General features: G+C 51.5%; 8 protein-coding genes across 8 annotated transcripts; 4 read left to right on the forward strand and 4 right to left on the reverse strand.

The window, feature by feature from the left end:
- Nucleotides 1-279: 279 nt before the first annotated feature.
- Nucleotides 280-1,520, forward strand: PV08_10581 (uncharacterized protein; the record flags this gene model as incomplete). Its single annotated transcript, XM_016384895.1, has 4 exons — nt 280-353; nt 400-514; nt 597-1,259; nt 1,377-1,520. The coding sequence occupies 4 exons, from the start codon at nt 280-282 to the stop codon at nt 1,518-1,520; spliced, it is 996 nt and encodes a 331-aa protein (XP_016231497.1).
- A 627-nt stretch (nt 1,521-2,147) lies between these two features.
- PV08_10582 (hsp98-like protein) lies at nt 2,148-4,940 on the forward strand (the record flags this gene model as incomplete). Its single annotated transcript, XM_016384896.1, has 1 exon — nt 2,148-4,940. The coding sequence occupies one exon, from the start codon at nt 2,148-2,150 to the stop codon at nt 4,938-4,940; it is 2,793 nt and encodes a 930-aa protein (XP_016231498.1).
- A 2,102-nt stretch (nt 4,941-7,042) lies between these two features.
- On the reverse strand, nt 7,043-7,429 carry PV08_10583 (uncharacterized protein; the record flags this gene model as incomplete). The annotated part of the gene is made up of 1 exon (XM_016384897.1): nt 7,043-7,429. The coding sequence occupies one exon, from the start codon at nt 7,427-7,429 to the stop codon at nt 7,043-7,045; it is 387 nt and encodes a 128-aa protein (XP_016231499.1).
- Nucleotides 7,430-8,878: 1,449 nt separating this feature from the next.
- PV08_10584 (uncharacterized protein) lies at nt 8,879-9,991 on the reverse strand (the record flags this gene model as incomplete). Its single annotated transcript, XM_016384898.1, has 1 exon — nt 8,879-9,991. One exon carries the CDS (start codon nt 9,989-9,991, stop codon nt 8,879-8,881), a length of 1,113 nt encoding a protein of 370 aa, XP_016231500.1.
- A 765-nt stretch (nt 9,992-10,756) lies between these two features.
- PV08_10585 (uncharacterized protein) lies at nt 10,757-11,494 on the forward strand (the record flags this gene model as incomplete). Its single annotated transcript, XM_016384899.1, has 1 exon — nt 10,757-11,494. One exon carries the CDS (start codon nt 10,757-10,759, stop codon nt 11,492-11,494), a length of 738 nt encoding a protein of 245 aa, XP_016231501.1.
- A 1,082-nt stretch (nt 11,495-12,576) lies between these two features.
- On the reverse strand, nt 12,577-14,447 carry PV08_10586 (uncharacterized protein; the record flags this gene model as incomplete). The annotated part of the gene is made up of 8 exons (XM_016384900.1): nt 12,577-12,711; nt 12,765-13,040; nt 13,094-13,254; nt 13,304-13,810; nt 13,866-14,136; nt 14,188-14,239; nt 14,287-14,363; nt 14,418-14,447. The coding sequence occupies 8 exons, from the start codon at nt 14,445-14,447 to the stop codon at nt 12,577-12,579; spliced, it is 1,509 nt and encodes a 502-aa protein (XP_016231502.1).
- A 631-nt stretch (nt 14,448-15,078) lies between these two features.
- PV08_10587 (uncharacterized protein) lies at nt 15,079-17,256 on the forward strand (the record flags this gene model as incomplete). The annotated part of the gene is made up of 6 exons (XM_016384901.1): nt 15,079-15,203; nt 15,256-15,327; nt 15,472-15,894; nt 15,942-16,148; nt 16,242-16,522; nt 16,619-17,256. 6 exons carry the CDS (start codon nt 15,079-15,081, stop codon nt 17,254-17,256), a joined length of 1,746 nt encoding a protein of 581 aa, XP_016231503.1.
- A 75-nt stretch (nt 17,257-17,331) lies between these two features.
- PV08_10588 (uncharacterized protein) lies at nt 17,332-19,713 on the reverse strand (the record flags this gene model as incomplete). The annotated part of the gene is made up of 5 exons (XM_016384902.1): nt 17,332-18,009; nt 18,079-18,313; nt 18,407-18,767; nt 18,912-19,025; nt 19,338-19,713. The coding sequence occupies 5 exons, from the start codon at nt 19,711-19,713 to the stop codon at nt 17,332-17,334; spliced, it is 1,764 nt and encodes a 587-aa protein (XP_016231504.1).
- Nucleotides 19,714-20,452: the final 739 nt, after the last annotated feature.

The following is a 20,452-nucleotide window of genomic DNA, read 5'->3' on the forward strand; positions in this document are numbered from 1 at the left end:
AGACTGCCTTGAGTAGTTGAGACATCCAACCTAGCTGACCGAAAGGGGCTATTTTATCTGGGTTCGAACGAGCCTTGACATTCCTTGTTATCCTCTTATTGGCTTCAACACGGATTCCGTCTGACCTCTCAACTGACTTGTAGCATTGTTGTTGAGAGAAGGCATTCGTGGTCATGGCCAACGCAAAGCCCATTTTCTGTGCCACGCACCCACGTGCGTGCAGCACAGCGTTTGAACGTGTTCGGACCACGGACCATCCCCATTGCCTCTATGCTGACAATGTTCAAGGTCTTCATGACGAGAAAGGATCTAGCCTGCGTACACGAGCCGTTTGGTGATGCCTTTTATTACGGGTAAGTCGACCGACTGGAGTGGATGTCATTTCTGATACCTCTCTAGTCCGGAGAGGATGAGTGTGCGATACGAGAACGATGAAGAGGCAAGGAAAGCCACTGGCTTCGCGGACTCGACATACAAGTCAATTTTCGATCGTCTCGAGCGAGATGGATCTGAGGTGTGACAGTCTCTCCCTGAAAGTCCTGCTGTTATGCAGGTGCTTGCCCAAATCCATAAACATTCCACTCACCTCGAACTAGGGCAAACGTGTCTTCATCAAGGATATCACGTATTACCTAGTTCCACCTGATCAGCAACCGGCCAAAATTGCTCCATCTCTAATGCCCAAGAGGCGAGGAATCGGTACCAACGGCGTCACCAACGGCGTCAACAGTCATGCCAATGGCGAGAAAGCACCTTTTCCATATCCTACCGAGGGCGAACCTGGAAATCCCACCATCGTCCCCAGAGCCCTTCTGGAGCAGTTTCATTTTACCTTCTTGATTCGAGACCCTCATTCGAGCATTCCGTCTTATTACCGATGCTGCATCCCGCCCCTGGATAAGATGACCGGCTTTTACGAGTTCTATCCGAGTGAAGCAGGATACGATGAGCTTCGTCGCTTCTTCGACTATGCCAAGGACAGCGGATTGGTTGGGAGCAAGGTCACTGGACATGTGGATGGTGCTGTCAATGGTCATGCCGACAAGCCAGAAATCTGCATGATTGATGCTGATGACCTCCTCGATGATCCAGAAGGAGTTCTCCGGCGATACTGCGAGAGTGTTGGATTAGAATTCAACCAGGATATGCTGAACTGGGACAACAAAGAGGACCAGGAACGAGCAAAAGCAGCATTCGAGAAATGGAAGGGTTTTCATGAGGATGCGATAGACTCCAAGGACCTGAAGCCGAGGGCTCATGTACGTCTTTCTCCAACCCTTCCCGTGTTCATGTATCCCTACCCCTGACCCTCCCCCTGCCCCTGTCCCCACCCGTGTCCTTGTCTCGTCTTTGAGATTCGAGCTAACGGGAGGCAGAAGAAACATGCAAAGACAGAAGCACAGTGGGACGCCGAATGGAAAGAGAAATACGGCGAGGAGGCTGCGAAGGTGATCCGAGACACCGTGGATAAGAACATGGCCGACTATCTTTACCTGAAGCAATTCGTCCTCAAGGTCTGATAGCGCAGCGCTAGGGGAACACAGGTCAGGTATGGAACGAGAAATGTCAGGCTTCATACGTGAATAAGCTATTAGTTTTAGCAATGATGATCCTATTCGCACTCTTCTATCCACCCCCACAGTTCATTTGCCGGGGAGTTGTTGCGTTCCATTGACGGATGAACTTGCCGGCACAACATTGATCTGCAACGGCAACAGGGAGCTGTCTGAGGTTGTGTGGTATGATGGTGGATTGACTGTATTCAATGCGCGGGCCGGATGGAGGAGGGAATTCAGGCCCAAAAGGTATATGGCACTGTCTGACGTGGCGGAATTGATACCCGAAGACATGCCTGTGGTGCCCTCGAATTCCCTGGAAGGCTGTCGACGGAGGCCATTGGACAGCGCCCCCAGGGACCGGCCAGCGCCCAAAAAAGATTCTGTCAGACGGTCCCAGTGTCCTCCAGCGTCGGCAAGAAACCAGTCGACGCTTCTCGAAGGTGCGTCACTCTCACTTGGGCTTCCGGAAGACCCTCCCGCCAGCACAATATATCTGTTACCACTACCATGTCCCTGCTTCTTCTTCCTCCCTGCAGACTACATTCCTGAAACAGTTATCCAAAAATTAGACTTTCAGTTTACTAGACTATGGCTTCAGCCGGTCCTCAGTTTACTGACAAGGCCGCAAAGGCCCTGGGCGACGCCGCCAACCTTTGCGAGCAGTATGCCCATACCCAAATCCTCCCTATACACCTCGCAGTTGCCCTCTTCGACCCTCCCGCAGACGAGTCGAAAGACCAGCAGACAACTGTCAATGCCTCCCAACAACACGCTTCCGCCCCATTATTCCGGCAAGTCGTCGAGCGAGCGCACGGCGATGTTCAACAACTCGACAGAGCGCTGAAGAAGGCTCTTGTACGGTTACCCAGTCAAGACCCTCCTCCAGACCATGTCACCATGTCTCCTGCCCTCTCCAAAGTAATCAGATCCGCCCAAGAACTACAGAAGACGCAGAAAGACAGCTACATCGCCGTCGACCATCTGATCACGGCCCTGGCGCAAGATCAGAAGATCCAAGACTGTCTGCGAGAAGCCAACATTCCAAACAATAAACTGGTCGATGCCGCCATTCAACAGATACGCGGCACACGGAGAGTCGACTCCAAGACCGCCGACGCGGAGGAGGAGAATGAGAACCTCAAGAAATTCACAATCGACATGACACAATTGGCTCGAGAAGGCAAGATAGATCCGGTTATAGGACGAGAAGACGAGATTCGGCGCGTGATTCGTATTCTATCACGAAGAACGAAGAACAACCCCGTTCTGATCGGTGAGCCTGGTGTTGGAAAGACCACGATCATCGAAGGTCTCGCACAGCGAATCATCAACGCGGACGTGCCCGCCAATCTGGCCGCCTGCAGACTCCTTTCCCTCGACGTCGGATCCTTGGTGGCCGGTAGCAAGTACCGGGGTGAATTCGAAGAGAGAATGAAAGGCGTCTTGAAGGAGATTGAAAACTCAAACGAGATGATCGTCCTGTTCGTGGATGAAATCCACCTTCTCATGGGCGCAGGTTCTACCGGTGAAGGTGGAATGGACGCAGCAAACCTTCTCAAGCCCATGTTGGCTCGGGGTCAGTTACACTGTATTGGCGCCACTACCCTGAGCGAATACCGCAAATACATTGAGAAGGATGCGGCCTTCGAACGACGATTCCAGCAAGTTCTTGTCAAGGAGCCAACCGTGCAGGAGACAATATCAATCCTGCGTGGGCTGAAGGAGAAATACGAAGTTCACCACGGTGTTACCATTCTCGATGGTGCCATTGTCGCGGCGGCAACGCTGGCTGCTCGATATATCACCCAGCGCAGACTGCCTGATTCAGCCGTGGATCTCATCGATGAGGCCGCTGCGGATGTCCGAGTAATCAGAGAATCCCAGCCCGAAGCACTCGACAACCTGGAAAGAAAACTAAGACAACTTGAGATTGAAATTCATGCCTTGCAGAAGGAGACTGACCCCGCCTCCGTCGAACGTTTGGAAGAGGCCAAGCGGGAAGCAGCTAACTGCAAAGAGGAACTCGAACCCCTCAAGGAACATTATGAACGCGAGAAGGCTCGATCAAAGGAACTTCAAGACATGAAGATCAAGCTCGACCAGCTCAAGAACAAGCGGGACGAGGCCGAACGATCCAACGATCTTCAGACCGCTTCAGATCTGACCTACTATGCAATCCCCGATGTCACTGCCAAAATCAAGCAGCTGGAGAACGCTCGAGCGCAAGCCGACGCGGAGCAGCACGCCAGACTTGGAGCGATGGGCGAGGTCTCACCAACAGACGCCGTTGGACCAGAACAAATCAACGCCATCGTGTCTAAGATGACTGGTATCCCGGTGACCAGACTGCGGGCTTCCGAGAAGGAGAAGATTCTCCATATGGAACAGCATCTCCAGAAAGTGGTCGTCGGACAGAAAGAAGCGGTCAAGGCCGTCTCCAATGCCATCAGGCTTCAACGGTCTGGCCTTTCAAATCCCAACCAACCACCATCATTCCTTTTCTGTGGTCCTTCGGGCACTGGTAAAACTCTACTCACCAAGGCCCTCGCCGAATTCCTCTTCGACGATGCCAAGGCCATGATTAGATTCGACATGTCAGAATATCAAGAACGGCATTCTCTATCGAGAATGATTGGTGCCCCGCCGGGTTATGTTGGACACGACGCTGGTGGTCAGCTTACGGAGGCTCTTCGACGACGACCATTCTCAATCTTGTTATTCGATGAAGTTGAGAAGGCGGCGAAAGAAGTTCTTACCGTTTTGCTTCAGCTCATGGACGATGGTCGTATCACTGACGGCCAAGGTCGTGTCATCGATGCCAGGAACTGCATTGTCGTAATGACCAGCAATCTTGGTGCCGAATACTTGTCCCGCAGCAACGGATCTGACGGCAAGATCGACTCCACCACTTCCGAATTGGTCATGAATGCTCTACGCAACTACTTCTTGCCCGAGTTCTTGAACAGAATCAGCTCAATCGTCATCTTCAACCGGTTGTCTAGGAGAGAAATCAGGAAGATTGTCGATCTGAGACTGGGCGAGATCCAGAAGCGTCTCGAGGCCAATGACAAGAAGATCACTATCAACGCCACTGAGGAAGTCAAAGACTACCTTGGTGCCGCTGGTTACTCGCCGGCTTATGGTGCTCGTCCATTACAACGGCTGATTGAGAAAGAGATCCTCAACCGGTTGGCTGTGCTCATCCTCAGAGGGGCCATCAGGGACGGCGAAACTGCTAACGTTGTGTTGGAAGATGGCCGGGTCGCCGTTCTGCCAAACCACACCGACAGCGACATGGAGGATGCAGACATGTACGATGATGACGATGCTATGCTCGAGCTTGAGGATGCTCCTAACGGAGGCATGGATCTTTACGAATAAATGAAGTGCATACAATTGAGATGATGAAACAATGATTGAACTGCGCAAGCCAGAGCGGCGTAGCGGCGTTATTGGAATGGGTTGGTAAAAAATTACGAGCGGCATGTTTCGACCCGTTGAGAAAATGCATTGGAATGTGTAGTTAGACTTGGTCTTTGAAACAGTCCTACACTTGAATTAATATGATCAATGACACATTGATGAGTCTATGTTTTTTTAAAGAGTGTTTCCTACTTTGGCTATATAATCTCTAGCTGTGTTGAATTACTGTATGAGATAAAGTCTCTCATCCTATTGAGATCGAATAACATGACCAAGATTGATTTATTGAAGAATCTCTACTCCGTACTCGTAGGATCTATCACTTAGAAGTAGTTTCGCAGACTGAACGGAACGCAACATTAAAACGAAGGAAATCGCACACCGCAAAAGAGGGTTGTCAAAATGCACGTAAAAAGGAAGAACAACTATTCCCGGTTAGGAAGATGGCCAGTGTGTTTGTTCTCGATTTTCAACCCTTGTATGTTTTTCGTTTTTTTAGTCTCCCCCCGTCGAACAAGGCTGAGAGACGTGACTGTATAGAGAATCCCTTCTTATCCGAGATCGGCGCGTTGTGTTGCAGCCTTGAGATTGCTTTTCAGAGACGACGACATCGGCAAGCTGGTGGTGAGACAGGGCTTGTCTGGTGGATGATATCCACATGAACAAGGCATAGAGGTGAGTTGGTGCGAGGTGGGATTGAGGAGAATGAGGTGAGTAGAGTGGTGGAATTGAGGTGGGTGAGAGGTAAGTAGAGTGGCCGAGGGAAGCAATATTGTAATAAAAAGGGGAGAGAACACAGATAGATAATGGATGAAATGAACGGCCTTTCCCTTCCCTTCCCATCCCTTTCAAGCCGCGAATCAAAGGCCCTCTCACAAGCACACAAGGACACAAACGAAACAGCAGCGTCAAAGGAAAAGGGGGAAAACAAAAAGGCCGAATCACAACAACCCCCTCCGAGCAATTGCACCAGGCAAAAGACACGATGGGGGCTGCCACTGTCCACGACTTTTGCGTGGACAGCAACAGCGACCCCCAGGTGTCCAAGCGATACTCAGAGGGATAGACAAAGTCCTCCATGAGCCCTGTGTAAACACCCGGTATTGATAGTTGAAGTGGTTTGAAGGGTTAGGCCGACGGCCATTTGAACCACAGGCTTCATACTTTGACTCGGAGACCACCAAACTCGAGTCGTTTCTGTTCTCGCCCGGGTAAGTGAATTGGGAGGAGTTGCCCGAAGGCGACGAGAGAGCTTCATACTTTGAGATGAGTTCACCATTCTGACACCTCGTTTCTGTTCTCGCCCTTCGCCATAAGAAATGTGGTTTGGAAGTTGTTGTGGCCGAAGCCTTTGAACCACGGGCTTCATACTTCTGACTCTGGAGATCCACAAACTCTTCCAGTCATTTTCTGTTCTCGCCCGGGTAAGTGAAATGAAATGAGTTGCCCCGGAGGGCGACGGAGAGCTTCATACTTTGAGGTGAGTTCACCAGTCTGACACCTCGTTTCTGTTCTCACCCTCCGCCATAAAAGTGGATGAGGTGTGTTTTGACGACCCGAAAATTTCATACTTCGCCCAAGGTCCACGGTCTTTCAGGGCTTTTCTGCTCTCACTTTCGGCCGGAGACACATTTCCGTTTTTAACGTCCAAATAGGTCACCCAAGAGACGAGGTGTTTGATGAGGTTCTTCCACAAAGCACCCAAAAGGAAGGACACCGACTACTACCGCCGGCGCAAGAAACATTGCAGTCGACCGCAGCACGTCGTCACAACAGGACTAACCCCCCGCCGCAAGTCAATGGAATGAACCATTCAAACCTGAAGCCCTTCGCTCGGTGCAACAAGGCACTGAAGATCGAAGGAACCCCCGGCGGGCACGCACTCCCACCTCCCTCCAACCAAACCTTTCTCACCTCTGCAGAGGCAGGCCTTCCTCGACTTTTTTTTTGCTTGCTGCTAGCAGCCCTCAGAGACGACCATTGGTTGTTCCCTATAGCGGTACTACCCATCAATGGCACTCCTATCGAAGCTGAAGCGACGAAGCAAAAAGCCGACACACTTAATCCTCCAGTCTGTTGGCCCAAACAATTCGGTATGCGCTCGGATCTTCGATGTATTCAGCAAACGTAGCGACCTGAGCAGGACCCTTGGGGTTGTACTTCTTAGGTAGATAGTATGCTTTCATACGACTCGAAGGATCCTCGACGTGTGAACCTTCGTTGGATAGGACAGCAGAACGTGGGTCAAGAGTGCGGGTGTCTTGGAATTGTGCAATCTGGCGAGGGGGAAGTCTCGAACGCTTCGGGCCCTTGGCCTTCTTTCCCAATGACTCGGGAATGTTCGAGGGCTGGCCAGGTTTTGAGAGTTGGAAAGTGACATTGCGTGGCCGTGGGCGAGGAGCATGTGCTGACTCGTCAACTGCGTTCTTGCTCATGAAGCAACCCATTTTGATTTGTGTAAAATCGAGTAGTTCGTGTGGCGAAAGTGTAGTAGTGGTATGAAGAAAAGAGAAAAGGAATTTTTTCAAGGAACGGGGGGGGACCGAAGTCTTTGTAGTCTCCCATGATGGGGGGGGAGGTCCTCCTGCGGACCTGAGTAGACTTTTCTGGCGTGGGTAACGACGCGGAGACTTCTTCATGAAGAGTCATTGTGTAGATTTTAGAAAGTGGTGGTTCAAGAGGCATTTTGTGTCGACGATAGTATGGTTCGCGTACCGTTTTGGGAAACTTTGTATACTCCCGATGCGGCGTCAAGGTCGAGAGTGGATACGAGAGATCGACGGGGATGTTTCTCCCGGAAATGCCAATGAGAGCCTCCGTACCCGCGTCTGCTATACGAGGTATGGCAATATCCGCTGCTTTATCGACCCGATCGGAATGAAAAAAGTCAATGGAGAAAGTTTGGTACAGGTAGCACCAAAATACGAAATGTGTGAAGGAAGAGAGGACCTGCAGCGCCGTCGAGAAAGAGTGGATTTGCGAGAGGTTGTGTTTTTTTTTTTTTCAATATAGAGTTCGAGAACGGAGTCAATTGAGCAATTTACAATGGATGGATTTGGAGCTTGGTAGATGGTGAGGACAGAGGGGGGAGTGAGTGAGAATTCACAATATCGTAAGGAAGCAAAAGGGATAGTAACAGTATAGCTATGGCTACCTAGAAACGATACATTGCCATTGGGCAATCGATGTTCACATTGATATTGACACGTCTCTCTCGGGGGAAAAAGTACCCTGGCCTTTATGTGGCTGAGTAGACTCGGTCAAAGATCCACGGTGTGTGATCCTAGAGGAGCCACCGAAAACGACAAACGTTAACTTCGACTCATCACACCGGTGTGTGGATGGTGCCTGAGCTGTGGCAACTGGTTTATTCAAGGCGTGTGGTGGACGAAGCATTGGAGGCTGGGGCTACGTTAGAGCGGGAGATTGAGGTGGTTGAGGCGGCGAGGAGACGTAATAAGCGACGCGGTGGGAGTAGAGAAGTGAGGAAGAAACGAAAGAGAGAGAGAGTGTGTGTGTGAGAGAGGGAGACACTTGACGCTAAAGGCTCGTTACTCACCTACAGCTCTCTCTTATCGAGCTTGACCCCATGGCATGACGAAGAGTCACAGGGGGATATCGGAACCCGACTTGTCAAGCTATACTGGGAATGAAACATTTACATAGTGCAAGATGAACGAGACATAGCGTATAGGCGCCTATGAGTGTTGTACGCTTGGCCGGTAGAGGGAATTTCTGGGGTATGCGTTTTGAATGGTTGTGTTGCGGAAATGAGACTAAAAGGGATCAGCACGGAAAGGAGATTCAAACCTGGTAAAATCGCTATGAATAAATAGCACAACCATTCTGACCCGACCACACGTATTGCCCTTGCCCACTTCAGAACGACACCTCAATCAATATACAGGATAAGTACCATTCCAACTCCCGTGTTTCCCAGGTGACGTCGGACCGTTGATGTCTCCCTTGACGAAATGAGGAAGGATCTCGCTTGCCAACACTGTCAAGACACTGATCGGACAAAACTTGGCCAATTCGTCACCTAGTGATTTTCTCACAATCTCGGAGACAGCCACACTTGTCAAGTGTGTTGAAGTCCCTTCCGGCCCCCAACGGAATGGCCAGGAAGCCCATGCCGGTGCAACGACGCCCGCCCAATCTGCAGACACGAGCTCATAGTGTTTTGCACAGTCTAGAGTTTTCCCTGTACCGGCCGTGTCGTTGCGGATGAAAAAGTCCAATCCAACTGGAACACCACCTATCTTGCGGTACTCGGACTTGTTGGGTCCAATTGCGGCGTAGTTTGCGTGTCCGTTGCGGCTGGCGTAGATAATGGGTCGAGTGCCTTCGAAGGTGAAGGTGCCCGGAATAGCGTCGTGGGTGAAGAACTGGCCTCGACTGTGTTGTGAAAGCCATATCGAGTTCAGGTTATGTGAAGCGTTGTCGACGCGAAGCATCGCCATCTCCCAGTCACCAACATGTTCGCCCATGGGAGCAAGGTCAATGTCTCCAGATGATGTGGGTGTGTCAAGAACGAGACCGCTGACGTGTAGAGACCCGGGTCCATTGTAGGCATAGAAGAACCAGAACTGGAGGTCGGTGTAGGGGCTGCCTTGCTGCCACAGGGCGTGGACGTAGGCCTTTGCGAGGTCGAGATGGCCTGGTTTACCGCCTGGAGAGAGCTCGAGGTAGAATTGGTGGTCTTCGCCCTTCGTGGGAAGCTGCGATATGTTGGGAGAGGGGACCTTGGTGGGCGATTTCTTGTCGATCAAGGTGCAGTGTGTGAGGAAGTCTTCGACCGATGTCGGCAGGAATTGTTCGTCCGGGTGGAGTTTGAGGATGGGAGCATAGCGTTCAATCAAGGAACGAAGGGTTTTCAGATCCAAGGGTTTCGCGTTCGCGATGGTGCTGCCGGGCGTAACAATGCCCCGAACGCTTGAGGGTATCACCTGTGGTTGGAACGAGAGCGAGTCGGCCGGGACATGGTGGTCTGGGATGGGCACTGACATGATTGATACAATGGTGAAGCAAGAACACTTACCGATAAGGTCGCCATGGTGAAGACGAAGAAATCAGGCTGGGTTTTGTACCTGTGGGATTTGGGAGTCTCTGAGGCAGAATGGAGTCGTCGAAGCGAGCTGAAGTGTCTGCCTCGTATTTGTGCCAGCGCAGGGAACAGCCTGCATACTCAGCGCGACTTGGCTGCCGCAGCTGGACTTGGTGGCTGTCGCAGCAGGCTGAACTGTACCTCTCATTCGTTCTCGACAACACAGAAGTACACATGATGGCATGATTGGCTTTTGTGAGAGATCAGATGGCTGTGGCCCCCCCGATCGAGTGTAGGTAATGAAAGACACCTTCAGCCTCGAGGATCTTCACCAACACGGCACCGCAAAGCTGGCAGTAAGCGAGGACACCGCAGCAGGCAGGCTACGGCCACATTGGTTTGAGAGTGTTTGACATGAACACCGCACGACTGCTGGCTGTCTTCTCCTGTCTGCAGACTCATGAAAATCGACGTTTACTCTGAGTTATAGCGGAGCATGGGCTGTTCGATGATGATCTACCATGCTTATGTAAGACCAACTACGCGTCCTCATTGAGAACGCGTCGCCCAACGCGTCTCGTGTCGACGTCATTCTAAACAATTCATCCATCATCCGATGCGCTCAATGAACTTAATCTGACTTGAAGAAGTTAACAATCCTGTGCTCAGCCTTCTAATGAGTCTCACACCAGTGACAATTGCAAGTTCGTGAAAGTCAGGGCCAAATATGGCTCCAGTGCAATCGAAACGCTCTCGTCCTGCCTTTTCCCCTCCACGACCGGGCAAATCAAAGTCTACGCATCCGCCGAAGGGCGTAAACACTGGCGGAATAAAAAAGAGCAACAGGACGTCAAACGGCGGTCGAGTACAGAAACCCGCATCGTCCAGACAACCAAGACAGAAGAAATTCTCCAGAGGGAGCGCAGGGATCCGCAGAGCATACCTCGAGGATGAGGCCGATGAAGATGATGACCCGGAATCGGACCCCGAACCTGAAGCGATAGATCGAGATAAGACCGAGGAAGAAGACAATGATGATGCTGATGATCAAGAAGAAGACAGTGGGGAGGATGAAGGCTCAGACGACAATGAGGAGGACGATACACGCGAAGAAGACGATGAACGCATCCAGTCGTCGCCTGAACCAGACTTTATCCTTGCCGAGGTGACGCACGACAATCCAGCCTCAGACGTGTTCGGTCCAGAACCAGCCATAGCGTTGCCACTGGTACATCGAATCATGCAGTCTCACTTCAACCAGCCCGAGAAGACTAAACTTTCGGAAGACGCAAGGATACTCGTGGGAAAATACATCGAAATATTTGTCAAGGAGGGCATACGACGGTGCGTCGATGAGAAGCAGGAACGCGAGAAGAGCAGTGGTGCAGGGGCAAGGGTAGATAGCGGATGGATGGAACTGGAGGATTTGGAACGAGTGGCGACACAACTGTGCATGGATTTTTGAATGATGACAGCCGGCTATCACGAATGATAATGACCCTTAACGCGTCGCCCGACCGACCTATTGTTCGGCTTTTCTGGGGCAATACAGTGGGAGACAGTACCACTGGAACCAAAGCTTCGGTTTTGACTGTCCATTTATAAACTGTCACACAACCTCGACTTCAGCTTTGTCCATTCCTCGATCTCAACATATGCTGTGACCTTCCGGGTGTCATAGACCAACTGCTCCATATCATTGTCCATATCAGGGAGGTCGCACATTTTCCAGGTGAGGGAAATAGTATTGCCGGCTATCTGTCCACACCACTATTTCAGGTGAAACCCAGACCGAAGTGTGTATCCCTGCATCCAAGAAGAGCAAGCATTGTTCAGAACGAGGTCGTCATGATGTGTATGATGCTTTAAGCGGAATTGATGAGTTAGCCTGCTCGCTTGTCAACCGTTTCTATTTGTGTGGGACGTAATAAATAGTCATGTCAAAGCCTTCACGCACAGCACTCTCTCAAGATTGCGCCTGCAGTGTACGCAGCTCGTGCGTATGGTTTTCGCTTCGTCTTGGTACGTTAAATGAGGATCGGGAAAAATCCTTTGTTCGGATTACTACGAGTACGTGCTAATTCCCAAGAGCATGTACGGTGCACTACGAAGCCTCCGAAGCGCACTAGTAATTGTGTCGCTGCCGTGGACAAACTTCCTCGATTCCATCAACTAAAGCCCTGCTCATACTAAAACGCTGTCAGTGAGAGGCTGTGCCGAGGGCCTCAACTGCCTGATGGCCTGATGCTCATCCGACTTAGGTGGTTTCTGTTCCGTATGGCTTGTCCAGGGATCTGATCAGATCTCGACCTCGCCTGGTCTCCCACCTCCATCGGATTGCCGCCCAGTACAGAGCTCTCTTCATCGAAGAGCAGGGCAGCAGCACCTATACGTTGCATGATAACCATGAAGTCCCCAATATGACCAAGATGTCCGGACTCCGAGGCCATGATCACAATATCTCGCGAAGCAGAGCACCATACGCTCGGGTAAAGAGAGCACCATACGCTCGGGTAAAGATCTCTTCAGGGTGCTTTCTTACCAGTCTCAGGCGATGTTGCTCTCTGTCCTGCGGAGATCGATCTCTTCGCCCTTTTTGATAATTTCTTTCTGAGGAAGTTTCTCGAAGCCCAGACCGAAGCAAGCAAGAAACGCTCCGCACGTGCCTCCAACTGCAAGGTACTGAATCCAAACGTGAGCGACGGAACAGAATCTCAAGCGGAACGTGCACTTACAAAATCTTCAACAATAGCATGGTTGTATGCCTTCAACACTCCCGGCAGATCAGCTGGCGATACCGCTGACCTCACCGCAGAGGCACCGACATCGATGATATGTTCAGCGTCGACGCCTGGGGCATCACGGTGTAAAGCTGAGCGGAGACTACTCGTGAAAAGCGTCTCTGCGATGGCAAGAAATATAGTGCCACCAAGGTACTGACAAAAGAACACCTGCGAAGTGGCCATGGCTTGTTCCTTTCTCGGGAGAAATGCCTGGATGGCAGTGATCGGCTGACACAATGTCAGCTTGCTTGAGGGTATACCCTCCTCCTTGCCGCACTCACCATCTGAAAGACTGATGCACGTCCGGTGCCTATAAGAATCTGATACCCAATCCACTTCCCAGTACTTGTTGTAGGCGTGAAAGTTGTTATCAAACCTGACCCTATAGTGGAGACGATGGATCCAAATATAGCCCATGGAGTACAATATCTTAACACTTGCACTGCTCACATGTCAGAAAAATCGGAATCGAACGAACCGGAGCGTCTTACCAATCTTTCCAGCCACGACTGCGCCGATACTTTGAGATATTGCGGTAGGCAGAATATACGCGCCGCTCAGTGTTGGGGTTGCTCCTTTCACAACCTGGAACCAGAGAGGCAGGTAATATGAAAGAGTCATGTTCGAAGCCATTTGAAAGAAATTGGTAGCACAACCGGCTAACACCAACCGCTTTCCGATAACATGTGGAGGAATCATTGCTTTCTCACCCCGATGCCATTGCCATGCCGCAAAAATGAGATATTCGACAAAAGAGCCACAGAAAAGGCCAATGATCGTGGCGGAATCCCATGCGAATTTGCCGCCTCCCCAAATCACTGCGAGCAACAACATCACTGAGGCAGGTGCGAAGAGAGCAAATCCGATCAGATCCAACTCGGAGGCGACCAACTTCTTCCAGTTCGATTTCAGCGGCTTCTTTTCTGTTTGCTCTGGTATGGTGACGGTCGTGAGGACGAGGAGTACGACACCTGCAGGAGGCAAGCTGATGTAGAAGCCTGGCCACAGATAGTTAGCCACGAAGACGTTTTTGCCAGACAGTGTACCACCTACACCAACGCCATGAGATATTTTGTGTCAGGACACCACCTATCAGTGGTCCGACGACTTGTCCAACAGTGGACAAAGCAATGCCGACTCCGGTGAAAATGGGCTTCTGGTCCTCTGGGGCAGTTGAGGCAATGACTGTGAACGCCCCGTTCAATATTCCAGCGCCGCCCACGCCCTGAACTGCTCTTCCACCTATCAACATCTTCGACGATGTAGCCGAGCCACAGATGGCTGACCCCACGGTGTAAGTGGCCATAAAGGTAATGTAAGTTTGCTGCACATGCCTGTCAATGAGGCTCTTTCTGGGTTACGCCGTATGACTGACCTTGATCGGTACATGGGTGTATATCTTGCCCACAAGGGGTTGCATACAGGCTCTGAGAGACATTAGTAATAACATCCACGCTCTGAAGAGGGGCCATACGTCGCAATTAGGTAGGTGCTCCCGTACCAGCCTATGTCTTCCAATGACCTGAAATGCGTCGTGATTTGTGGTATGGCCTGTCGTGAGAATCAACTTATGCTGCACGAGGTGATTAATATATTAGAACCCACCGTCGCAAGTATCGAACCATTGAGAGCCATAAGAAACACCGAGAAGAAGACAGAAACAAACAGAGGAACAAGTTTCAACATCGAGGACTTTGCTGTTCCTTTCTCTTCTGAAGAAGGAGCCGGGCTGTCCTGACTGCTTCGTCGCGAAGACTCGCCCGCGTGGCTAGCTGCATGCTGCTCGTGAGATCCTGTAGCATGTTTATCGGTTGTAGCGACCGAATCTTGCACCTCTAGGCCAGACTTCTGCATTGCGAATGTTCATGCCCAGTGCCTTTTGACGCATTGCCCACAGCTCTTGTCCGATCGATTCACTTTTATGTGCTCTACCGATTCCGTTCGTGCTCCGTGTATGACTGAATCGGGGAGTTTAGTATGCGAACACGGACAAGACTGATTGGTTGTGCCACAAACGCTATAGCGGGATCGGAATGACTGGGGCGCCTTATTGTCCTGAACGGGGTCGAACGGAGTGAAATGGAACGGACTCCTTTGCTCCGTTCGGTTCCGCTCGTGACTGGAAAAAGCACTCTAGGGTTCAACCGTTTCTTGCGATCAGTTATCACATTTCAGTCGCACCATGGATTGGAACGGACTGCAAAGAGGCGACCCGATAGTCCACTCCACGCTCTGAGTGCGTCGCTCTCCAGGGTATGATTCCGTGATGTCTCATTTGACTCCACCCAGCGAGGCTGATAGTGCTGGCGTCCGCGGCCCAAAAGCTTGTGTGACTTGTGCTCGCGCCAAAGTCAAGTGCATTTTCGACCCAGAAGCAACCATCTGCACAAGGTTGGGCCAAAGGAGTCCTGTCTGTCTTCACTTGCTGATTTGCCTCTGTTAGATGCCGACGACTCAGAAAGCCATGTGCTGGACAAGAGCCTGGCACTCATCGCCGCAAACTCAAGGACCCCTCGTAAGTCATCCTGTACGAGCACCTCAGGTCGCCTTCCAAGATACACAATTCTTTACGAGGATCGGTAGTGAGGCTCTCTGGCTTCCTCTGTCATCTACCGTCATCCTTTACCAGGCCTCTCCGGAATGAGCTAACAGATGGCAGCGATGTTGCAAAACTCGACCGGAAGCTGGATGGAGTTGCAGCCATCCCTGCCACTTCTAATCGAGTCGGTGGCTTGCAACGGTCCGATCAAAGCCTCCATTCTGGCCCTTTCGGTCTATCGCCTCTCGAACACGTCCAGCAGGTCCTTGAGAGTGAGGATGAAGCGCTTCTCATACTCAACACATACAGGACCTCCATGGCGCAATATTTTCCCTTCGTGGTTGTTCCGCCAGACATGACCCTGGAAGAGCTCAAGCTCAGGCCTTTCCTTTTCATGACCATTATGACAATAGCCTGTCGCCATCATCTTGAGCGTCAATCGTCACTAGCAAGGAAAGTCCGGGAAGCTATAGCTCAAAAGATCCTTCTCAAGGGCGAGCAAAGCCTCGATATTCTGCAAGGCTTGTTGATTTATCTTGCATGGTACGCACGCCGCAATATCTGCAACATCAACTGAATGTTCGCACTAGGTATCACATACATTTCCATCTCGGCTCTCAGCTCGGCAATCTCGTCCACCTCATAATGGCACAGTTAAGCGACCTGGGGCTCAATAAAAGTCCAAATCCACGACATCACCCAGGCTTTTTCGGATATTTTCGTCCAGAGGTACAGCTTCCCAAACGTACGCGGCCTGAAAGAAGAGCATATTTAGGAGGCCTCTACGTCTCTACGTTGTAAGTTGACTTTCCAGCAGACCTAGCTGAACCCTACCCGTGGCATTAATGATCCGAAGAGTCGTACAATTAACGATAGTCACTCATGCACAGAGTATCAATGAATTCACGTGAGTTGGAGCCTATAAGGTTTTCGGCGTACACCGAAGAGTGCTGTCAAGTGCTTGAGAAAGAAGCGGAGTATCCCAGCGACAACTTCCTGGTTCATCTGGTCCGCATTGCTCGCATGTCGGGAAGAATTGCCCGGACCATCTCTCCAGATGACTGGAGTAATTCGTCCACGTTATCAGCACCTATGGGTGCTTATGTCAAAGCTCTGGATGCAGAGCTGAAAAGCATCAAGCAGACGTTGCCTTCAGGTACCATCCTAGCAGGTAGGTGGCGTACGCGAGATCGTTTCCCTTTTTCAGCCAACCTCGCCTCTTTTCAAAAGATCTGTGACTCTACGCCCGTGGGCTAATACCAAACAGATATACTATGGCTGCATTACCACTTGATGGAGATATACCTCTATGGAGTCGCCGTGCACGACACCAACAACAGCGCCAGCTACGGCGATTTCTCAATGACCCGTCTCAAGATGCTCTTCGCCTGTCTGGACTCGACCAAGTCTTTCTTCGACACGTGGTATGCAATCCCCATATCTGCATATTTGGACAGCAGCTACTTTCCATGGACTCTTTTGGGCCACGCCAGCGTCGTGCTGTCCAAACTATGCTTATATGATGAACAAGGCTGGGATCCCGGCTACGCAAGCGACACAATCGATTTCTGCACTACGGTTGACAAGGTGATTGCCAGGATGGAAGAAGCTAAGGCTGCGGCCAAACAGGCTACGTTACACAACCTCGACGCGCCTTCGTCCTTTGCAGTCCCTCATATTTTCAACGACATCGTTCCTAAGATGCAGCAGTGGAAGGAGCTACAAAATTACAGAGCATCTCAATTAAGACACCGACAGCGACCACAGCAGCGAATGTCGACAGAGTCAGGGGAGACCGAGACCATCGCATCAAACATCCCCAATGATGAATTTCTGTTTCCCGGCGGGACAAGCCTGATGGACTTTCTGGATGACAGCTTTTGGCCCCAGTTCCCAACAGGTTAGGTGCGCAGGTAGATGGTACACTGAGTTTTGAGTGTCACCGGCCGTCAGGCTGCTGCTGGATCGATGCCATTACAACTACTTCTTTGACTCCTCCCCCGACACGCCCAGATCTGACTCGACAGGAACATTACTAGCTGTGCTCCCGCCTCTTCCGCCTACTACAGCCTTGGCACCTTCGCCCTCAATCTTGACGCCTTCGTCTCGGAGCGCCTGCTCTTGAGCCTCCGTCAGTTGGTCCAGGTCGATTGTGATCTGCGGGCCTCTGAACCATTTTCGCGCATCTACAGCATAATATAGCAGTGCGCCGCCCCAGACTGCCGAATTAATCACACAGGTGTAGTTCATAGTCTCCGAAGTAGGATTCGGTCCACCGGAGGGGAACATGGCCAGCAACGTGCCAAAGATCAAGAAGAGTACGGCGAGCCAGGCGATAGGCACGGACAGCTTGCCGGTGTATATCGGCCCAGGGCTAAACTTCTTCTGACCCCAGACAACGCGGCAGAAGATGGGGGTTCCCCAAGCGAGATTGTTTCCGGCAACGGCAAGCGAGAACAGCGCCGCTGCAGCTGCAGGTGCGATCAAGCATAGCAAGCCGAGGACAGCTGCCAGCACAGCGCATCCGATGGTCGTGCGGACGGGAATGTATCCGAATTTCTTCGAAATGGGTCGAAAGAAGCTTGAAAATGGCAGAGCTCCGTCTCGTGAGAAGGCCCAGGACTGTCGAGAAGCGGCAACGAGGATTGAGACACCCATCTGTGGAGGTAACAAAGTCAGCACTCTTGAAATTCGAAGTGCAGCTCCCGCCCAGGGGGTCCCACTCACCAGGAATTGCACAATCATTAAAAGGGACATGAACCCTAGCGCGCCATTCTTGCCGAGGGCATCATAGTATATCTGTGCCATGGGCTGACCAAAGGGTGACCCGAGGATGTGCTCGAGGTCCTGAGACATGCACGCAGCGATCACGATGCAGCAAATCCAGCCAAAGAGCCAGCATGAGCCGATGGAGAACAGAATGCCGAACGGGACGGCTTTGACAGCGTTGGCGGCTTCTTCACTACATGGGATGTTAGAGTCTGTGGGGGATTATGCCTCTCTTCTGCGAGCTCTAGAGCTCTTGGTAGCTTCTCCTGACAGGGCGGGAACTCACCTTATATGTACAGCAGAATCAAATCCGCCAATGGTCCAGATCGGACTGAGCCAGGAGAGCATAAAGGCCCACCCGGACGGCCAGGTAGTAAGGTTCTCGACGTGCGTGAAGATGTAAGAAGCACTGTTTCGGGAATCTTTTGCTCCGATCGGGAGAGCGATGATGGTAGCGAAGATGAGGACAAAATTCATGACGACGAAGACGGTCTGAAGCTTGCCCATGACCTTGGCCATTGTCGATGCGATGACGCCGTGGCAGACCACGGTAGCCAGAAACGTTGCGTAGATCTCACCGTTTGTCGGTGTCCAGTTGCCGTCTCGGGCGATGACAATGACGGACAGGAACTGGAGGGCGAATCCATCTGCGATTGTGGAGTAGTGAGTTTTTGTTTCCAACCATTCTTGTCATGAAGAGTGTAGATTATGAAGCACATGGGACATGGGACATGGCTCGACTTGGGTTAGGACCTGGGCAAGGGTATATAATAGCCGTGAATAAAACGTACAGTCGATCGAGCAGAGACCACCGACCAGGCCTAGGGTATTACTGTATCCGACTATGAAACTGAGCATGTTTCGCCACTTCGGTGAAGCATAGTAATGCGTCCAGTAGTACAATCCTAATCCGTGTGTATGTGGTCAGCTAGGCTTTTGCTCGAAGACTCTTCACGATCGGTAAATTGCCAACAATGCAAGGAGGGAAAGGGGGAAAAACAGCCCCGGGGGAACGGGTGTGTGTGGATTAAAGGGTGATTGAAGATTGTGCCCCAGTCAATAATTGGGTCGGGATCTTGATCCATTTGACCGAATGAATGAATGAATGATTGATTCCGATTTTTTGATTGTTTTGACTGTTTGGGATGGGCCGATGGGTTGATGGGTGTCTGCTGAGGACTGATGTCGAGGACGTATCAATGGGTACTGGTACTGACCTCCACTCGTCGGCATGCTTGATCCCAAATCGGCCATGGCCAAACCCACGACGAAGATGAACATGGACGCCAGGAACCATCCCCAGACCAGGCCGACGGGGCCGGCCGGGATGGAAAAGGACAAGGTACTCGCGATCGAAGGGAGGAGGCCCATGATGGCGAAGGCGATGCCAAACACCTCGACCATGCTGAAGTTGCGCCGGAGTTCCTGCTTGTAGCCCATCTTGGCCAGGACGGCGGCATCTTCTTCGCTGGCCAAAGCCGGGTCGAGCCCGAGCGTCAGTGACCCTCGACGTTCAGACGGAGGACCTGCTGAGGGTGGTGCAGCCGGACCATTCGCCTCGGCGAGTTTGTCGGAGTCCGTCGCGGCGACCATGTTGAAAGGTTTTTGTTTGGATTACTTGCTCTAGCTGCTCCGTGTCACTGGGGCACCTGTACCTGTCGGTGAAGTAGGGAGATAGAGCCTGTGGGGACAGCGAGTATAGACGTCCCTGGCGTTCCCGTCGAATCTGTTGATATACACCACAGAGTATATGTCGCGAGGGGTGAAAGTATGTATGTAGTCGATTCCGCCGGGCGATCAATGTCAATATCGATGTCGATCTCGGCCTCAATAGCGCTGGAGAGGGCGTGTATGTACAGTTGTACACGCCCGAGGTAAAAGGAGAGGGGATGGAGAGGGCAGAAAAGATAGAGAGAACACGGGTTAAGAACTGAACGGCCTCGGGAAAGGCGAAGGACCAGGGGGGCCACAGGGGAGGTATTTAAAGGCAAAGCCAAACCCAAAGGCGAGGTACCGCAATGCAACAAGCGAGTTGCAAAGCGAAAAGGTGCGCGTGCTCCAGATTTTACTGTGAGAGAGTAAAAGAACTATTCTCACCCTAACTTATCGTACGGATAGACGAGGTATTATAGATAGTCGTCCCTACCCCTAGCCGTGGGCGGTCAACCCTAACTAACTAGAAATGACGAGCACACGAGACAATCTATCGCCATCCCATACTAAAAGAGAGAGTTGAAGCGACGGGCGAGTCACCGCTAAGTTATTTAGTGATGGCCCATGTCCAGGCGGCTGTGAATACGAGGAGGGGACGTGTCCGACCATCGACAAACAA

The sequence above is a fragment of the Exophiala spinifera genome (genome assembly GCF_000836115.1).
Source record: "Exophiala spinifera strain CBS 89968 unplaced genomic scaffold supercont1.8, whole genome shotgun sequence".
NCBI lineage: Eukaryota > Fungi > Ascomycota > Eurotiomycetes > Chaetothyriales > Herpotrichiellaceae > Exophiala > Exophiala spinifera.